This window comes from Ananas comosus, linkage group 9 (genome assembly GCF_001540865.1).
Source record: "Ananas comosus cultivar F153 linkage group 9, ASM154086v1, whole genome shotgun sequence".
NCBI classification, from domain to species: Eukaryota; Viridiplantae; Streptophyta; class Magnoliopsida; order Poales; family Bromeliaceae; genus Ananas; species Ananas comosus.
The window spans coordinates 2,260,299-2,277,157 of record NC_033629.1 but is presented as its reverse complement, the minus strand read 5'-3'; the positions used below and the strand labels follow the sequence as shown (position 1 = coordinate 2,277,157).

The 16,859-nt window shown below is 41.5% G+C and overlaps 2 protein-coding genes across 4 annotated transcripts; one reads left to right on the top strand and one right to left on the bottom strand.

Annotated features, from left to right (window-relative positions):
- Positions 2,215-7,308, top strand: LOC109715242 (protein QUIRKY-like). The gene is made up of 2 exons (XM_020240157.1): positions 2,215-2,561; positions 3,743-7,308. Exon 2 carries the CDS (start codon positions 3,791-3,793, stop codon positions 6,902-6,904), a length of 3,114 nt encoding a protein of 1,037 aa, XP_020095746.1. The 5' UTR covers positions 2,215-2,561; positions 3,743-3,790; the 3' UTR covers positions 6,905-7,308.
- Positions 7,258-13,283, bottom strand: LOC109715243 (proline--tRNA ligase, chloroplastic/mitochondrial). Of its 3 annotated transcripts, XM_020240160.1 has the most exons (12): positions 12,844-13,282; positions 12,106-12,162; positions 11,196-11,306; positions 10,981-11,067; positions 10,783-10,896; positions 10,480-10,686; positions 9,706-9,843; positions 8,909-9,070; positions 8,167-8,366; positions 7,712-7,795; positions 7,451-7,592; positions 7,258-7,420 (listed from the first exon to the last, which is right to left on the bottom strand). In XM_020240160.1, the coding sequence occupies exons 1-11, from the start codon at positions 13,231-13,233 to the stop codon at positions 7,451-7,453; spliced, it is 1,692 nt and encodes a 563-aa protein (XP_020095749.1). In that variant the 5' UTR covers positions 13,234-13,282; the 3' UTR covers positions 7,258-7,420. The 3 variants fall into 3 exon arrangements, with proteins under 3 accessions (XP_020095749.1, XP_020095748.1, XP_020095750.1); XM_020240159.1 differs by having other exon boundaries at positions 7,258-7,592; positions 12,844-13,281; XM_020240161.1 differs by lacking the exons at positions 7,258-7,420; positions 7,451-7,592; positions 7,712-7,795 and adding an exon at positions 7,827-8,071 and having other exon boundaries at positions 12,844-13,283.

Genomic DNA, 16,859 nt, shown 5'->3' with positions numbered 1-16,859 from the left:
GAGCCTCTTTTCACAAACAAAGTAACTTCTCCTTCATCACCCAAATTGATGGCTTCAGAGCCTCAAGCACAATCTCTCTCTAGGGTTTAGCAAGCCTTTGGAATTGCCTTTGTGATCGCTCCTCCTCCTCGCTTTTGTTTCTATTTTCAGTGGTAGTCGTTTCTAGTAAAACGTTTGTATAGCTTTTCCTTGATGAATGTATCAATTTAAAAGATTTTAATTGAAAATCACTACATTCTACAGTAAGATCCATAAAGAATTGCAGAGTTTGAAAAATTCTATTAACACCTGAAAACTCCTTCGATGCTATAAAATAATGGTAAAAATCTCTGTCGACCTCCACACCTATCTCATATTCTTAGCGCAGTTAAAAATGCAATTTGTTGAATCCTTCTCTCTTTTTTTTCTTTTGTTTTAGAAAAATTTCAAATACTATCCCTATAGTTTCGCACTTTCTTACTTTGGTACCATGTGATTTAAAGTGTGTCAATTTAGTATCTTGTGGTATCCTGTGATCTAACTAAAGGAATATATCTGAAAATATTAGAATTTTTACAGGGATAACATTTGAAAATTGAACTTATAGAGATATATCTAAAATTCATCATATTTGTAGGAACCTGTATGCAATTAACCCTTTTTTTTAATACTGAAGTAGACACAGTACTGTTTTCAAAGGGTTTCTTTTCCCGGCTTGCGAAATGCATATAAAATTCCAACCAACCGACCGCCCCTAACACAAGTGGCAAAAAGCTTGATGGTTGGTACTTGAGGTCCCGAGTTCGAATCCTAGTTGATTCACATATTCAGTTAAATTTATTTATAAATGAAAGAAACGAAACAGGTAGCATACTATCTATCTCATAAAAAAAAAAAAAAAACAAGATTCCAATACAGCAAATGGTGCACGTGCAGCGCACGTGAGAGCGTGTGCGGTGGTGGGCGGAATGAGGAAAAAGAGAACGATCGGTGAGGATTCAGTTTCACTTTTTCAGCGCCTTTTCCATTTCCTTTCTTTCTTTCTTTCTTTCTTTCTTTCTTTCTTCTGTTCACATCCGTGTTTTTTGTCCATTGGGTTTAATTGCATCATCATTGGTCCCCATCTTTTGGCTCATTTAATTTTTTTTAAGAAAAATTAAACTTGAATCTTTCGATTTTTATCATCCTTTTTTTTATTTGAAACTTCTTCCGTCCAAAAGAAAAGAGGAAAATAAACTTTTTGACGAAAGCTTTATTCGGATGACAAAATAAGATATCTAATGATAATTTATTCAGTTTGAATATTTTATTGTGTGATTGAAAGTTAAAAGTTTAATTTTTATTCTTTGAAAGATCTTAATATCTATAATTTAGTAGAATAGTATCTCAACAAAGTAAAGAGATATGTTAAGCAAATTTTTTATATATTCAAATTATAAAAGCTAGAAGACAAGAAAATAAATTGAAAAGAAGGGTAAAAAATAAAACAGTAACTCATGATCTATAATGAACCCGTCTTCTTTCTATATTTTTTTAAGAAAGCACGCTATCCGCTTCATTTATATAAGAAATGAATGTAGATACAGAAGTTGAGGCAATTCGGCCTCGAATAAGTTACAGACCGTCATACCAAAAACTAAAAAAACTAAAAATAAATAATAAAAAAGCAAAGCTAAAAAAGAGTTCACTTAGAACTACAGAACTCAGTCTACTACAGAACTCAGTCCACTCCCTTTTCAAGTCCCGAGCTTGTCTAATCACGAACTGATCAGAAGATTTGAAGATTGATTTCTAAAAATCAAGTTATTTCTTTTTGGCCGGATCTTCTTTCTACATTTGATGATGGAAAAGGGGCACTGACTGTCAAGTAAAGGGAGGGTGGGCGGTGTTGGGCGGCTAAAAGGATGCAGGACTCCATACTGTGTCAGAGAGAAGAGAAGAAAGATAGAGGGAATCTGCACACAAAAATGTGTAGCCAAGAAAAAGGAGGGAGAAGAAAAAGATATGGGAGGCAAACGAAAAGGAAAAGGAAAAGAAAAGGAAAGCAGTGGGGGTTAAGTAAACTTAAATGCCCACCACATGAAGCTAAGAACCTCTTCTCTTCTTTTTTTTTTTGAGAGATAGATAGTATGGTATCCACTTCGTTTATTTCATTTAGAAATAAATTTAGCTAGAAAGATAAATCAACTAGAATTCGAATTTGGGTCTTAGATACCAACTATCAAATCCTTTGCCACTTGCTTTAGGGAGGGTCGGTAGAACCTCTTCTTTGTCATCTGCTTTGTTATTATAAGTTCATTTCTCACCATCTTCGGTTACTATCTTTTTGCTACAGCAAAGAATCCCACTACCAGCTTTCTTTGCTCTCTCTCTCTCTGCATTAATCTTGCTCAACTTGCCTCAGCTTATGTGGGGATTAGTAGTGAATCGTTAATATAGGATCTGTTTAGCCGAGCAGCGCAATAGTGACTGTTCCCATTGCAAAGGCGTGTGTATAGCACTACGTCAATACAGATCTTTGATTCGGAGTGGTTGTGTCGACACTGAAAATGCAGGATCACGCATCACAACACACATTGCTGGTATGCCACCGCACGAACCAACAAGCCTAGTCGGCTTGGCTAGAGTTCTTATAGAAGTCTTGTTGCTATAGGCTTTATGTTTCTTGTTCTAATAGGTTAGTTTGAGACTTTGTTCGTCAAACATCTAACTTTTAGGCCCCGTTTGGATCGCGGGATAAGCGGGGATAACGAAAGTTATCCCCGCTATTCCGCCAAACGGGGTGAAATTTGGCCGGAATATTTTATCCCGGTCAAATCTTGCTATTCTCGGTTATCCCGGAATAGCAAGGGATTTGCTATTCCACCATTTTGGTGGAATAGTGCTATTCCAATGCTTAATTTCAAACTTAATTAAATTTATAAATTGAATTAAACTAAATTATATAAATATAATATGTTATATATTATAATTCATTATTTTTATTATAAAATTATTAATTGTACTATATTAATACATATTATTTATATTTAAATATTATAATAAAATTTATAATAAATTATATTTAAATATTATAATAAATTCTTTTTATTAAATTTAAATTTAAGTAGAATTTTTAAAAAATTTATAAATTTATTATAATAAATTATTTTTATTAATTGTTCCCACCACTATTCTTATTTTAAAATTTTAAAAATTAAAAATTTAAATTTTTAAAATTTATAATTTATAATCTCAAAATTAAAGTTTAAAATTTAAATTTTAAATTTTAAATTTTAAATTTAAATTTTGATATTTTAAATTTTTGAAATTTAAAATTTGATATTTTATATTTTTTTAAATTTAAATATGATCTTAAATTTAAAGTTTGAAATTTAAAATTTAAAATTTTGAATTTAAAATTTGAGATTTTAAATTTCAAAGTTAAAATTTTAAATTTAGAAATATAAATTTAAAAATTTAAAAATTCAAATTCAAATATAATAAGTGGATAATATCATTATTTTTTATTTACAAAACCCATTATCTTTCTTATTCCATCTTACCTAACCAAACGCTATTTTTTTTATTCCAGGAATAACCAAATTTTCATCCAAACGCAAAATTGATCTAATCCTCGCTTATACCTCAATTTATACCTATCCCTGGAATAGCCACTTTTTTCTTATCCCCGAACCAAACGATACCTTAATGTATTAAAATATAAACAAGTAAAGTGGTACAAAACAGCTGCTTTATATTTTATGTATGTATATATATATAGACTCCACTTCTACAGGCTTGTTATACTACCACACGAACTGTTCGATAGATGGCCGCAACGATGAGGAAGCTCGTAGTGGAGGTGGTGGAGGCCCGGAACCTCCTCCCGAAGGACGGCACCGGCACGTCGAGCCCCTACGTGCGCGTCGACTTCGACGGGCAACGCAGAAAGACCCGCACGGCGCAGCGCGACCTCAACCCGACGTGGAACGAGGCGCTGGAGTTCGACGTCGCGGCCGCGGCGGACCTCGACGAGCCGCTGGAGGTGGACGTGTTTCACGACGTCAGGGTGGGGCCGAGCCGGCGGAACAACTTCCTCGGGCGGGTGAGGTTGGATTCGCGGCAGTTTTGCGTGCGGAAGGGCGAGGAGGCGCTGATGCACTTCCCGCTGGAGAAGAAGAGCTTCTTCAGCTGGGTCAGGGGGGAGATCGGCTTGAAGGTGTATTATGTCGACGACCCCGTCCCCGCACCTGCTGCTGCTGCTGCTGCTGCTGCTGCTGCGGAGCCGGATAATTCTGCCGCTAACGATAGTAGTGATGAACCGAATTCTGTCCATGAGAATTGTAATGAACCTGCAGCACCGCCGCTGGCGGAGGCTCCAAATGCGGAGAAGCCTGCGGAAGCGCCACCGGCCGAGGCCGAGGCCGACGGAGCAACCGCAGCTGCAAGTGCTGCTACTTCCGAATTGGAAGAAACGGCGCCGGCGGCGGTGCCTACGGAGAATTCTGAAAAGCCCGCGGAAGAATCGGATCGGCAAAACATGGAGGCAAAAGAAGAAGCGCCGCCCGAGCCAATTGCGGCGGCGGCGGTGGAGACAAGAAGTGAGCCGGAAAAGGAAGCGGCGGGTCCCGAATGGGCGCCGCAGCGGCCGCGTCGGATGAAGGGGATGGGGGCGGAGATCGCCAGGGAGGGGCCCGCCAAGTACGACCTGGTGGACAAGATGCAGTACCTGTTCGTGCGCGTGGTGCGCGCGCGCGGGCTCCCCGCGGGGGCGGCGCCGCGCGTGCGCGTGGCCGCGCACGGGCGCCGCGCCAGCACGCGGGAGGCGCGGCGCGCGGGGCCCCACCACGAGTGGGACCGCACCTTCGCCTTCGCCCGCGAACCCTACTCCGGCGACCCCGCCGCCGCCCCCGCCGCGTCGCTCGAGGTCTCCGTGTGGGACCTGCCCCCCGGGGAGGAGGACGACCACGACGCCGACGCCGACGACGCCGAGGGGGAGGAGAGGCATCTCCTCGGCGCGCTCTGCTTCGACGCGTCCGAGGTCCCCCTGCGGGACCCACCCGACAGCCCCCTGGCCCCGCAGTGGTACCGCCTCGAGGGCCCCCGCGGCGGCGGCGGCGGCGGCCAACTGATGCTCGCCACGTGGATCGGGACCCAGGCGGACGAATCCTTCGCCGACGCGTGGAAGGCCGACGCGCCGCCCTCCGCCGGGTCCTCGCGCTCCAAGGTCTACGTCTCCCCCAAGCTGTGGTACCTCCGCGTCACGGTGATCGAGGCCCAGGACGCGCTCCCCTCGCCGACGCGCGACGCCGCGATCGCCGTCGCCGTGCGCGCGGCACTGGGGTCTCAGGTGCTCCGGACCCGCGCCGCCGCGTGCCGCGGCGGCGCCCCGTCGTGGAACGAGGACCTCATCTTCGTGGCCGCGGAGCCCTTCGGCGAGGACGAGCGCCTCCTCCTCTCCCTCGAGATCCGCGGCGCCGGCAAGGACGCCGCCGCCGCCGCCGTGGGCTCGGCCGCGCTCCCCCTCTCCGCCGTGGAGCGCCGCGTCGACGACCGCACGGTAGCCTCGCGCTGGCTCGACGTCCTCCCCACCGTCAAGAAGAAGGGGGGCCCGGGACAGGGACACGGTCACGTGCCGGGGGGGAGGCTGCACGTGCGGGCGTGCCTGGACGGGGGGTACCACGTGGCGGACGAGGCGCCGCACGCGTGCAGCGACTACCGCCCCGCGGCGCGCCAGCTGTGGCGGGCGCCGCTGGGGGCCGTGGAGCTCGGCGTGGTCGGCTGCAGGGGCCTGCTCCCCATGCGGACCCTCCGGGGGAAGGGCTCCACCGACGCCTACGCGGTCGCCAAGTACGGGCCCAAGTGGGCCCGCACCCGCACCGTCGCCGACTCCCTCGACCCGGCCTGGAACGAGCAGTACACGTGGCCCGTCTACGACCCCTGCACCGTCCTCACCCTCGCCGTCTTCGACGAGTCCCCGCCGTCCGATCCCGACGCCGGGCCCAAGGACCCCGCCCCACCCCCGTGCTCCCGGCCCATGGGGAAGGTCCGGATCCGGGTCTCGACCCTCGAGACCGATCGGGTCTACCGCGGATCCTACCCGTTAATTTTAATGCTCCCCGGTGGCGCCAAGCGCATGGGGGAGATCGAGCTCGCGGTGCGCTTCGCGCGCGCGGGGTCCGTGCTGGATCTGGTGCACGCGTACGGCCTCCCGATGCTCCCCCCAATGCACCACGTCCGCCCGATCCCCCCGGCACTGCAGGAGCCGCTGCGGCTCCTGGATGCAGCCGAGCCCCGCGGGTTCAGCATGCGGAAGGTGCGCGCCAATTGGCACCGGATCGTGGCCGCGCTGGCGTGGACCGCCGACGCGGCGCGGTGGGTCGAGGACACTCGGAATTGGCGGAACCCGACGGCGACAGCGCTCGCGCACGGCGCGCTCGTGCTGCTGGCGTGGCACCCGGACCTGCTGCTGCCCGTGCTGGCGGTGCACTTCGCGGCGGTCGGGGCCTGGAGGTACCGGAGACGCCTGCAGGGGCCCGTGCCTCACCCTTGCGTGAGGGTGTCGATGGCAGAGACGGCAGATAGGGAGGAGCTGGACGAGGAGTTCGACCCGGTGCCGAGCACGAGGGCCGCAGAGGTGGTGTGGGCGAGGTATGACAGACTCCGGGCGGTTGGGGCGAGGGTGCAGGCGATGCTGGGCGACGTGGCGGCGCAGGCGGAGAGGGTGCAGGCGCTGGTGACGTGGAGGGACCCGCGCGCCACCGGAATGTTCGTGGCGATGTGCCTGGCGGTTGCAGTGGTGCTTTATGTGGTCCCATCGAGGATGATGGCGGTGGCGGCGGGGTTTTACTACCTCCGGCACCCGATGTTTCGGGATCGGATGCCGCCAGCGGCGCACAACTTCTTCCGGCGGCTGCCCGCGCTATCCGAGCGCATCATATAACAGAAACTTCAGCTTCAAATCCTCAAGAGTGATGAGCGCGCTTTGCAGGGTTCAAAAGAGTATTGTGCAGTTCATTGCAGTTTGAGGGTAACAAGTCTCAGTAATCTCTTATCAGAAAATAAGGACGTGAACGATCAAATGAAAAACGTCGTTCCAGTCAATGAACTGGAGACTTTATGTAGAATTTCAACGCTACAAAGACCAAGCAGGGAAAAAGGCAAAAATTTCATCAGCCGTAATACAGCAGCAGAGAGTGTATGCATACATCTTATTCAATCTTATGGTCAGCGACGAGCAAGTTATTGCTAGAGTACGTGTTGAAGCTTTAGCATGCTTCCCAAACAAAATGTACGACGAAAAATATATATCGATTCCATCATTACTTTATGGTGTTAATTCTTTAATTCTTTCACAAATTGAATCATTATGCAGCCACTAGGATTACAATAAATTAACAACAAAAGGAAAGCTAAATTACGTGTGTGATGCGCAAAATTGCTGAAGAGTACATCGAAACTAATAAGATTGCTGAAGAGTACATCGAAACTAATAAGATTTGGCAAAAATCGCAACTTCGTCGGCTGAGTTACCGCTCATAAAGCACTTCTTGTGCCCCTCGGGCTGGTCGAATGGGAAGCAACGTATTGTCGCACCGGTCTCTTCCTTAACCTTTAACTCTTCGGCATCACTAACATTCAAACAGATTTAATCCGCTGGTTAAAATTATGGCACTAACTCCTAGCTAAATTCGATGGATTGGTTTAAAAGGAAAAAAAGTAATACACTCCGAGAAAAACTGTTTCTTACCTTGCTGACCAAGGACCCCGTGCCCATTTCCCTTCGGCAATTGCCTCCTTCAGTTCGCCATATGAGCTCACATCAACTATGTTGCTGCAAAATAAGAGACTACCCTTTACAAGAATATAATGACAAGAAGAAGCAACAAGAATAGCGCAGCTTATCGGTCTTATACTCCAGATGTCGTGAATGATTCTATATGACCACCTACTGTAGAAAGACCGGGTTATTTCACCCCATTTCCTCCAAAAGCAACGAAACCAAAAAATCTAGCATACAGAATGCAGCTAACATCGCAACACGGCCTTATCCTAAAACAAAAATATTTTATTACACAGAGCAGCACCTTCTCTAGCAGGATTCATCAACCTATCAATAGGTGGGCATTAGAAAAAATATAAGCTCTCATTTCAGCTAATTACATATTTATAATTTTTCAGCGAGACAAAAAAAATTGAATTTACCTATCACGGAATGATGTGGCCCTTTGCAAGAGCGATGACTGGATGTCCTCTAACCGTCTCTTCACATGATCTACTAGAGATGAAGGCTCCATAGAAACCCCAAAATCCTTGCCGGGCTTTCCAGGGATGTCTCGCCTCGATACAACCACGCTCCTGTTGGTTACATCGCGAGGTCCAACTTCTATTCGTAAAGGGATACCCTGAGGAATAAGAAGACTTTGCTATATAAATCTGTGTAAAACCAAAAAGTCTCAAGATTAATTTTCTCAGAACCTTTTCTAACATTTCAGTAAGGCAGCTGCCAAACTTATAAAAGCTTCTACAGTAGCAATCAAATGTTTTATTGATCTACCCTGCTAGTCAAGGAAGTTTCTCTGACGGTATGCCTATAGGAATCTCTCGTACTTTCAACTTTATGATTGTATTTCAGGTAATGCATCGATTTCACATATAAGGTGTGGCAGGTGTATTCAGCGGCTCCCTATTCAGTGTTATGCACGGTTCCTTGGTAACCTCTAGTTTGATCAGGGAAACCACTGAAAACAAGAGACACTCACTAAATTTTCCATTTTGAAGCATATGTGTGATAAATTAAACTACAGAGAGCATACATATACAGCCATACAGGTGTATATGTATATTCTCTAACCGCGCTTAGCCATATGTTGTCCTACCTTCACAAGGATTACAATGTAATCTTGAATAATTATAGAAAAAACATCAATGGACATAAAATGCTTACTTTCATCTCCCAAAAATTAAATTTCCATCCCGGCGTTCGTTGCTCTGAGTCATCAACTTTGACTTTTATTCCAGCGGTTTTGAGTACTTGCTGAATGGAGGCTACGGCATCTAAAACTCCTGCTTTCTCATCTGCTGTTTTCCAGATCGGCACTATTACTACCTATACACCAGATAAGAACCAGCAAAATTAGCATCTCCCATATGAGGACATGGCAATAAAGTACATCCACTGATGTGAAAACATAAAGAAAATCCCAAGACAAACGGAATAGAGATTCTATATACAACAGGATGTTCATTCTATATACATCAGGATATTCTCGTGAGTCTAATAGACCAAGAATCGTAAGCACATATCTCTGATTATCTTCTAAGTAGTGTTTTCAAATAATGGTGTGATCAAAGAAGGCTAAATGCGTACACATATGCTGGTTTTCTTTTCTACAATGTCCCTCCAATAAGAACTTCGAGTCATCCTCTGATGTCGCTAAGCTAAATTTTTCAGATTCATTACAGCTGCATCAAACTGCTTTTTCCAAAATTTGCATTTATTCTACTCTGCCTTCTATATAAGCATCTTTTATTTCAGGAAAACTCTCCCACGAATGCAGGGCAAATAATTTGAGTAAGAAAGGCACCATAAATGCATCAGCTAACTATATTAATGTCGTTGTACCAAAGTAGGATCACAACTAAAAGGGCTAACTAAAGAATATCGGATGATAAAATTATATCCTTCAGATGCAATGAAGGTTGGAAAGTACAGTGGGATTCCCCATATCTACTCAAACCTACTTGTATGGGTGCTATCCTTGGAGGAAGCATTAGACCAGCATCATCTCCATGAGCCATGATGATGCCACCAACAAATCTGGTGCTGATAGCCCAAGAAGTCTGCCATACGTATTGCCTTTGTCCGTTTTCATCAGTGAACTGCAATACATAAACTAATCAGAGAAATATGCACAAAGTAAGTCATGTGTACAATCAGTTACCCAAGCCATGTGTACATGCCACAAACCATTATGATAAGTATTAGTACTAAATGGATAAGTTCTTGAAAAACTTGAAAAATCCAGCAAAGCAATAAGAAGAACAAAAGCAAAGAAACTGTAAAACTGTGAAAATCTTTCATTTTTCTATACACACCATTTGCATCCCCTCAATCCTCAAGTCACACAATTTCACACCAAAACTTAACCAGATCATCATTTACTGTTACATAACCAGCAGTAAAAAATTACAAAACCTACAGGAAAATTTGTTTTATTTATAATTTCTTCAAAAGCCTATCATATGGTTCCTTTTGTTCACAGCCATCCAAACCATTTGAACCTTGCTCGGTCCACCAAAAATTTCAACCAAAAAGTCCTATATCACAACTTGCATCCAAACTCTTAAATAACAAGCCTAAGTTGATGTAGTCAGCAGGAACTAGATAGGATGATGAGCTATAAACACAATTGAGTTTAGCAGTAATCTTGCATTACACGAAAGTCGAAAGTGAACATTTAAAGTTCTCTCCGAACAACTAAGTCAATTGGAAGTATAATTATAGCGAACAATAACCTGTGTTCCAAAGGCACGAGAAAAATTCTGGCCAAGGTTGTGACTAGTTCCAGCTTGTAATGCCTTTCTGTCACCCATCATAGCTTCAATAGTGTAAGTTCGATTGGCACCAGCAAATGTCTCAACTCTCGATTTTCTACCTGGAATAACAGGTATTGCAGCTTGTTCGTAAGCGAAATTCGTGTAGATGTCAATCATCTGTAACGCCTGCACAGCAACAAAAAATAATAAAACAAAGTATAATAATTGCAGGAACTGTGAATAAACATTAAAAAGAAAAAAAAAAGAGTAAGAAGTACAGACCTCCTCCTCAGCCTCCTCTAGAGTTGCATGAGCTGTATGACCCTCTTGCCACAAAAATTCAAGGGTTCTAACAAAAGGTTTGGTCCTCATTTCCCATCTCGTCACATTGGCCCACTGAGCTTTTAATGGAGCACAATCAAAAGAAAATAATTTTGCAGGAAATAAATAAAAAGGCAGAAGTCTTCAAAAGATTTTAACCTGGTTAACCATGAGAGGAAGGTCTCGGTAGCTGTGAATCCATTGAGTAAACATGTGATTTACGATGGTTTCACTTGTCGGTCTTACCTATCAAACCCTCAAAAATGAAAAATCAAAAGTAAAAATAACTTCAATCTCAGTCCATCAATCAAATAAGAAAGAAATGAAAATTTTGCTAAAAGAGGTGTAAAACTCTCTAAAAGAAGGAAATTTACCACAAGTTTCTCCTCAAGTTCCTTCCCTCCTCCAATCGTCACCAATGCAAGCTCAGGACTGAACCCTTCTACATGACTGGCTTCCTTCTCAATAAATGAGTATGGAATAAACTGCCGCAATGCAAAAGAATCAAGCCAAAGCAAATGTAACAAAAAAACATTGATAGAACAACATGATTGAGTATCCACCGTGTGAAATAAGACTTAATGAACATAAACTAAACTTGTCCAAAACCAAGTGAGTCATTGAAAGGCTCTTATAGACTAGAACTTAGATCTTTCCTGAGAAGAGAAATAATAGGGAGGAGCAACGATCTCAATATCTTGCTAAATTAAGAAGAGGATGATCTTTGATAGACTTTTCTACAGGAAACACAGACATGCCTATGTTAGAAAAGAGAAATTTAAGCCCTGTTTCAGACTGCATGAGGATGGCCAAACGAGCGAGCAGAATAGACAGTTTAACAATCCACTTATTTGGTAAGAACTATATACAGATGTATACAAATTTTTCAAAAGCTATTATACTAGCTAATTGAATATGAGTTGTAGTTTCATCAAAGTTTACAAAACTAAAAGCTAGTTGCAATTGACATAAGGTTCCACAAAGCATGTATCACTTATGCATCACTTATGTATCCTTCACTAAATAGCTGCCTACTCTAACACATTAGCTCATGAATTATAAGGAGATAATGAGCAGAACCTTCTAACGACTGAACCGTAAAATGTATCCAGAAATTCACTGTGAAAGCCTATGATCTAGGGGAAAAAAAAAAAGTGAAATTAAGAAGGATACGTCACATACATGCATGAAACTTTGAAAGTAAACTTATAAGCCAAACATATTAAAAGAAATAAGATAAAACAAAAACGGCAGAAGAACAAAAATAAAGAATACACAGCACACCTGAGGGAAGTACATGTTGCTATGCCCAGTCTCCTTGAACTTTACATTCAAAAAATCCTAATTGAACACCACAGAAACAAGTAAATAAAACCATATAGTTCAAATCAGGTTTAATTATAGATTACTAGATTGATCTCAAGGGGCGAACCCAGTACTTTATTTTTCCCAAATGCACCATTAAACTTCAGGCTCTATGGCAATCACTGCACTCTTATTAAAAGATGGTAGAATTTTGATAGAATCTTAATATTTTTGCTAACCGCAACACAGATCTTTATTTCCAAATTTACATGAAACTTGATTAGACGACAAATCTAATCCTAAATTAAGAAACAATGCAAAGAAAGCACAGAGAGTTAGAAAGAACTATATATCTTGAATCACTCTCTCATGAGCATTGCCATCAAAATTAACCACCACGAGAACGGCATCCAAAGATTTCTAACTCAAAGATTAAGAATTTTTTCCCATTTTCTCCACCTATATCTAGCTGAGACTGAAATGTGCAACATTTTCTGCTTAAAAGAGGATTATTAGGCCAATTAAACAGAAACCCAGATTACTGTTAACCATACTTAATGTTGACTACTGTTTGTAAACATGAGTTTAGGGATTGCTACAAAATTTAGAACTCAGTGGAGAGTTTGGTGACTAATCCAGTAAAAACACCCGTAAATTCAGTGTTCTAAAGCATAATTAAGCAAATTAAACGAACTCAATCGAAGAGAAGAGTAGTACCTGAATCGCCTCCCAAATCGCGTAGCCGTAGGGTCGGATCACCATGGTCCCCCGCACGGGCCCGTAGTCGGCGAGCTCGGCGCTCGCGATGACGTCGAGGTACCACGCGTTGAAGTCCACCGACCGGGGGGTCACCGAGCCCTCGTACCCCGACGATGACGAGGGTTTCCGATCCGCCCCCTCCGCCGCCGCCGCCGCCGCCGCCGCCGCTGCAGCCGCGTCCTTGGTGAGGCTCCGGGCTGAGACGCCGCCGCGTCCGGGGGCGCCGCCGCCGCCGCCGCCGGAGAGGGAGGGGCGGAGGAGGCGGAGGGTGGGGGAGGAGCGGAGGATAGGGGTGGATGGGGAGAGGAGGAGGGAGAGAGGAGACGAAGGGAGGCGGAGAGCTCCCATGGCGATGGGGTGAGCGCGCGAGGGAGATAGGAAGGGGATGAGAGAGGGAGAGAGAAAGAGGCGGGGATTTAGGCCCATTAGGCCATTAGGGTGAAAACTGTGCGGAAACCCCCTCAACTATAGAATATTTTGTAAGGAGCCCTCTTACATTTCTAATTACTACTTTTTAATTTTATTTGTTTAATTTAACTTATTTTTTAATACTTTAAATTAGAAAATGATCAGTTACTAATATTTTAACCAAATCCTCAGTTCCATTTGCTGAAAAAGCATTCGGAATAGCTAAATTTAATAGAATCATTATTAGATTTTTTTTTTTTCAAAATAAAAAATGACAATTAAAAAAGACATAGCTAAGGACCCGATTTCAAAACGTCCTGGGTCTGATTATGCCAAGATGGGCCCCCGAAACAATATTTGTCCGAGTAAAATTTGGGCCCAAACCCGGCCCAATAGATTGGGGCACGCTCTCCAATGACAACTTCAAACCTGCTTGGATGAGTATAATTGCGGTCTCTATTATACAATATTGTTGTCGCATGTTTTAGCCTTGCTTCTGCTTTCACTCTTGGTTATTAAAAATTAGCCAAAAAAATTCTGGAGCTTTTCAAAACAGAACTTCAGGTATGCTAACAAGAGTAAAATTATGGTTTCGAAAGTGTAGTGATATATGAGAGAGCTCTTGTCAAGTCTTATTTCTTTTTTTGCTTTTAGTTAGTACAAATTAGTAAAGAAAAATTTTGGAGCTTTTCAGTAACAAAACTTCAGGCATGCTAAGAAGAGTAAAATTGCGGTCTCGATGATGCAGTGATGTTTGACAAAGAGCATGTTTAGCCCTACTTTTAGTTACGACAAATTATCAAAAAAATTATGGAGTTTTCTGGTAACAAAACTTCTAGCACGCTAAGAAGAGTAAAATTAGAGCCCCAGAGGTATAGTGATGTTTGATGAAGAGCTTGTCTAGTTTTACCTAAGCTTTTGCTTTCAATTACGATAATAGTTCTAGAGCTTTACGGTGACAGAATTTTCCGCCTACTAAAAGGAGTAAAATTGTAGTTTGTAGGGTGTAATGGTATTTGTTGAAGAGCCCGTTTATTTCTACTTCTGCTTTTGCTTTCCAGTTCCGACAAATTAGCAGAAAAAATCTTGTTACTTTTCAATGATAGAACTTTCAGCCTGCTAAGAAAAATTGATGTCCTTAGGGTCTGATTTTATTTGATGAAAGCATATTTAGTCTTGTTTCTACTTTATGTTTTCAACTACAACAAATTGGCAAAAAATTATGAAGCTTTCTATTAACAGAACTTGAGTAAAATTATGGTATGTAGGGTGTAGTAATGTTCGATAAAGAGTTTATTTAGTCTTACTTCTGCTTTTGCTTTCAGTTACGATAAATCAGCAAAAAAAAAAAAAAATCTTTAGCCTTTGTGATAGAGAAAATAAAATTGTGATTTTGAGCCTTAAAAACGAACCATTTTGGAATTACTCAATCTATTATAAAGAAAAGTTGGTTGAAAAAAAAAAATAGGGGAAACTTCAAATACCCTCCTGTGGTTTCGCACTTTCTCATTTTAGTACCCTATGATTTAAAGTGTATCGAGTTAGTACTCTGTGGTTTCGCAGTTTTTCACTTTAGTAACCTGTGGTTTCACACTTTCTCACTTTAATACCATGTGGTTTAATATTTCGTTAAATTATATACCCCGAAATGGATAATAAAAAGAGAAAATTTGAAACCACAGGGTACTAACTTGATACAAAAATAAAACCACAGGGTACAAACTTGATACACTTGAAACCGCATGGTACTTAAGTAAGAAAGTGCGAAACCAGAGAGTACTAACTTGATACACTTTAAACCACAGGGTAGTAAAGTGAGAAAGTGCGAAACCACTAGGGGGGTATTTGAAGTTTCCCCAAAAAAAAATGATGCTTCTCACCCAACAATATATTTGCCCAAAGTATTTACAAGTTTAGGAGAACTAGTATATTGTATTCATCCTTCCAGTTTTTCTCTAGAAACAATAAAATGAAATTTTGTTTTTTTTAATCTTGTATCCCCAAGTTAATTGACACACTAAAGTCAAAACATTTGAGGACTTTTTCTTTTTGAGGAAAAAAAAAGTATATTATCTGTTTCATTTACTTTTAAAAAATAAATTTAATTAAAAATATAAAATAACTAAAGTTTTAAATTTTGGATTTCTGATATCAATCAGTAAATCTTTTGTAACATATGAGAATCTTTTCAAGTAGATGTTTTTGGTAAAATAATTATTGTTGTCGTGGTCATGGTCGTGGTCGTGGCCGTGGTCGTGATAAAAAAAGTCCAATCCTTCACTTGCGTAAATATACTACTTCAAACGCTACACAAAAAGAGTTCGCAGCAACAAAAAGACACGAGTAAGTCGCAGCATGTGCTTGCTATTTTTCACGTAAGAAAAGGGAAATCTCAACCCCACATGCTACTTTAATTATTTGGAAAAACTTTAAAAAAACCCCCTATGATTTCATAATTTCTTATTTTGCCTCCTTATGGTTTAAAATATATCAATTTATCCCCTGTGGTTTCTTTTTTCTCTTTTTCTTATCAATTTTATTATTTTTTTTTCTTAAATCAATGATAAAGTTAAAATTAAATGGTACTAAAATGAATATTTGATAAATCTAGATGTGTATCTAAAGTTTTTTTGTATATAATTTAATAAAATGTTAACGAAAAAGCTACTGAAAAGATAAAAACGAAACCACAGAAGGGCAAATTGATACCACAGGGGGTCAAAGTGAGAAACTACGAAACCACGGAGGGTTTTTGAAATTTTCCCTTATTTTAAATAGCCAACTCGGGCTACAAACTAAGTCAATTAGTTCTATTCCCATGTGTCATGTGTGACGTGCTTTGGCTCGTCGGCTTCAACAAAAAGCACTTTAGACATTATCTTTATTGAAAATACTAAAAAACATATATATTTCTATTGATCCAGGTCATAACCTGTCATATCTTTTTGAATTCTCAAATATTGAGACAGAGAACCAAATTTTGGCAATTCAAGTTTCCAAATTCAAAGCCTATGTTGCAGATTTTAGATAATAAAATTAAAAGCCTATGTTGCAAATTTTAGATAATAAAATTAAAATTTACGAGAGTTCGATCGAAGCATTTACGTATTTGCGCTTTTATTTTATTCTCAATTATAAGACATTTAAACTTAATGTTATTAGGCTTCATCTAAAATATTTAAAGTCTCTAGAATTTGAAGTTCATGATTTTCAACTCATCTACTTTTTGATTAAGATGTGCAATTTACGTTTTACTGCAAATATTGGTTAAAAGATTGTGTAGACCTTCTCAACTTTAATTTTATTTTTTTAAATTAACAACCTTGTATGGTATAGATTGGTGGAATACTTATAACCTTATATTTGAGTTGTTTGTTTTGAGAAAAAGAAATTTTTTTTTTCCTACCAATATATATATATATTTTAAGTTGTCAATCATTATTTGGCCCGGAATAATTGCAAGTACACTAATAATAACAGTTTTTTAAAAATTTCTGTTGTATATCAAAAATTTAAGTGTCGTGGCATAGAAATGTACCGAAAATTTACTGGTACAATACAATACG

What these genes read in the sequence shown, in the direction of transcription:
- LOC109715242 (XM_020240157.1), top strand. Translation starts at nt 3,791, where the DNA reads ATGGCCGCAACGATGAGGAAGCTCGTAGTGGAGGTGGTGGAGGCCCGG.
- LOC109715243 (XM_020240160.1), bottom strand. Translation starts at nt 13,233, where the DNA reads ATGGGAGCTCTCCGCCTCCCTTCGTCTCCTCTCTCCCTCCTCCTCTCC. An exon ending in TAGAGGAGGCTGAGGAGGAG is followed by an intron (nt 10,687 to 10,782) that starts GTCTGTACTTCT and finishes GTTGCTGTGCAG; the next exon opens with GCGTTACAGATGATTGACAT. An exon ending in CGGGGTCCTTGGTCAGCAAG is followed by an intron (nt 7,593 to 7,711) that starts GTAAGAAACAGT and finishes TTTGAATGTTAG; the next exon opens with TGATGCCGAAGAGTTAAAGG.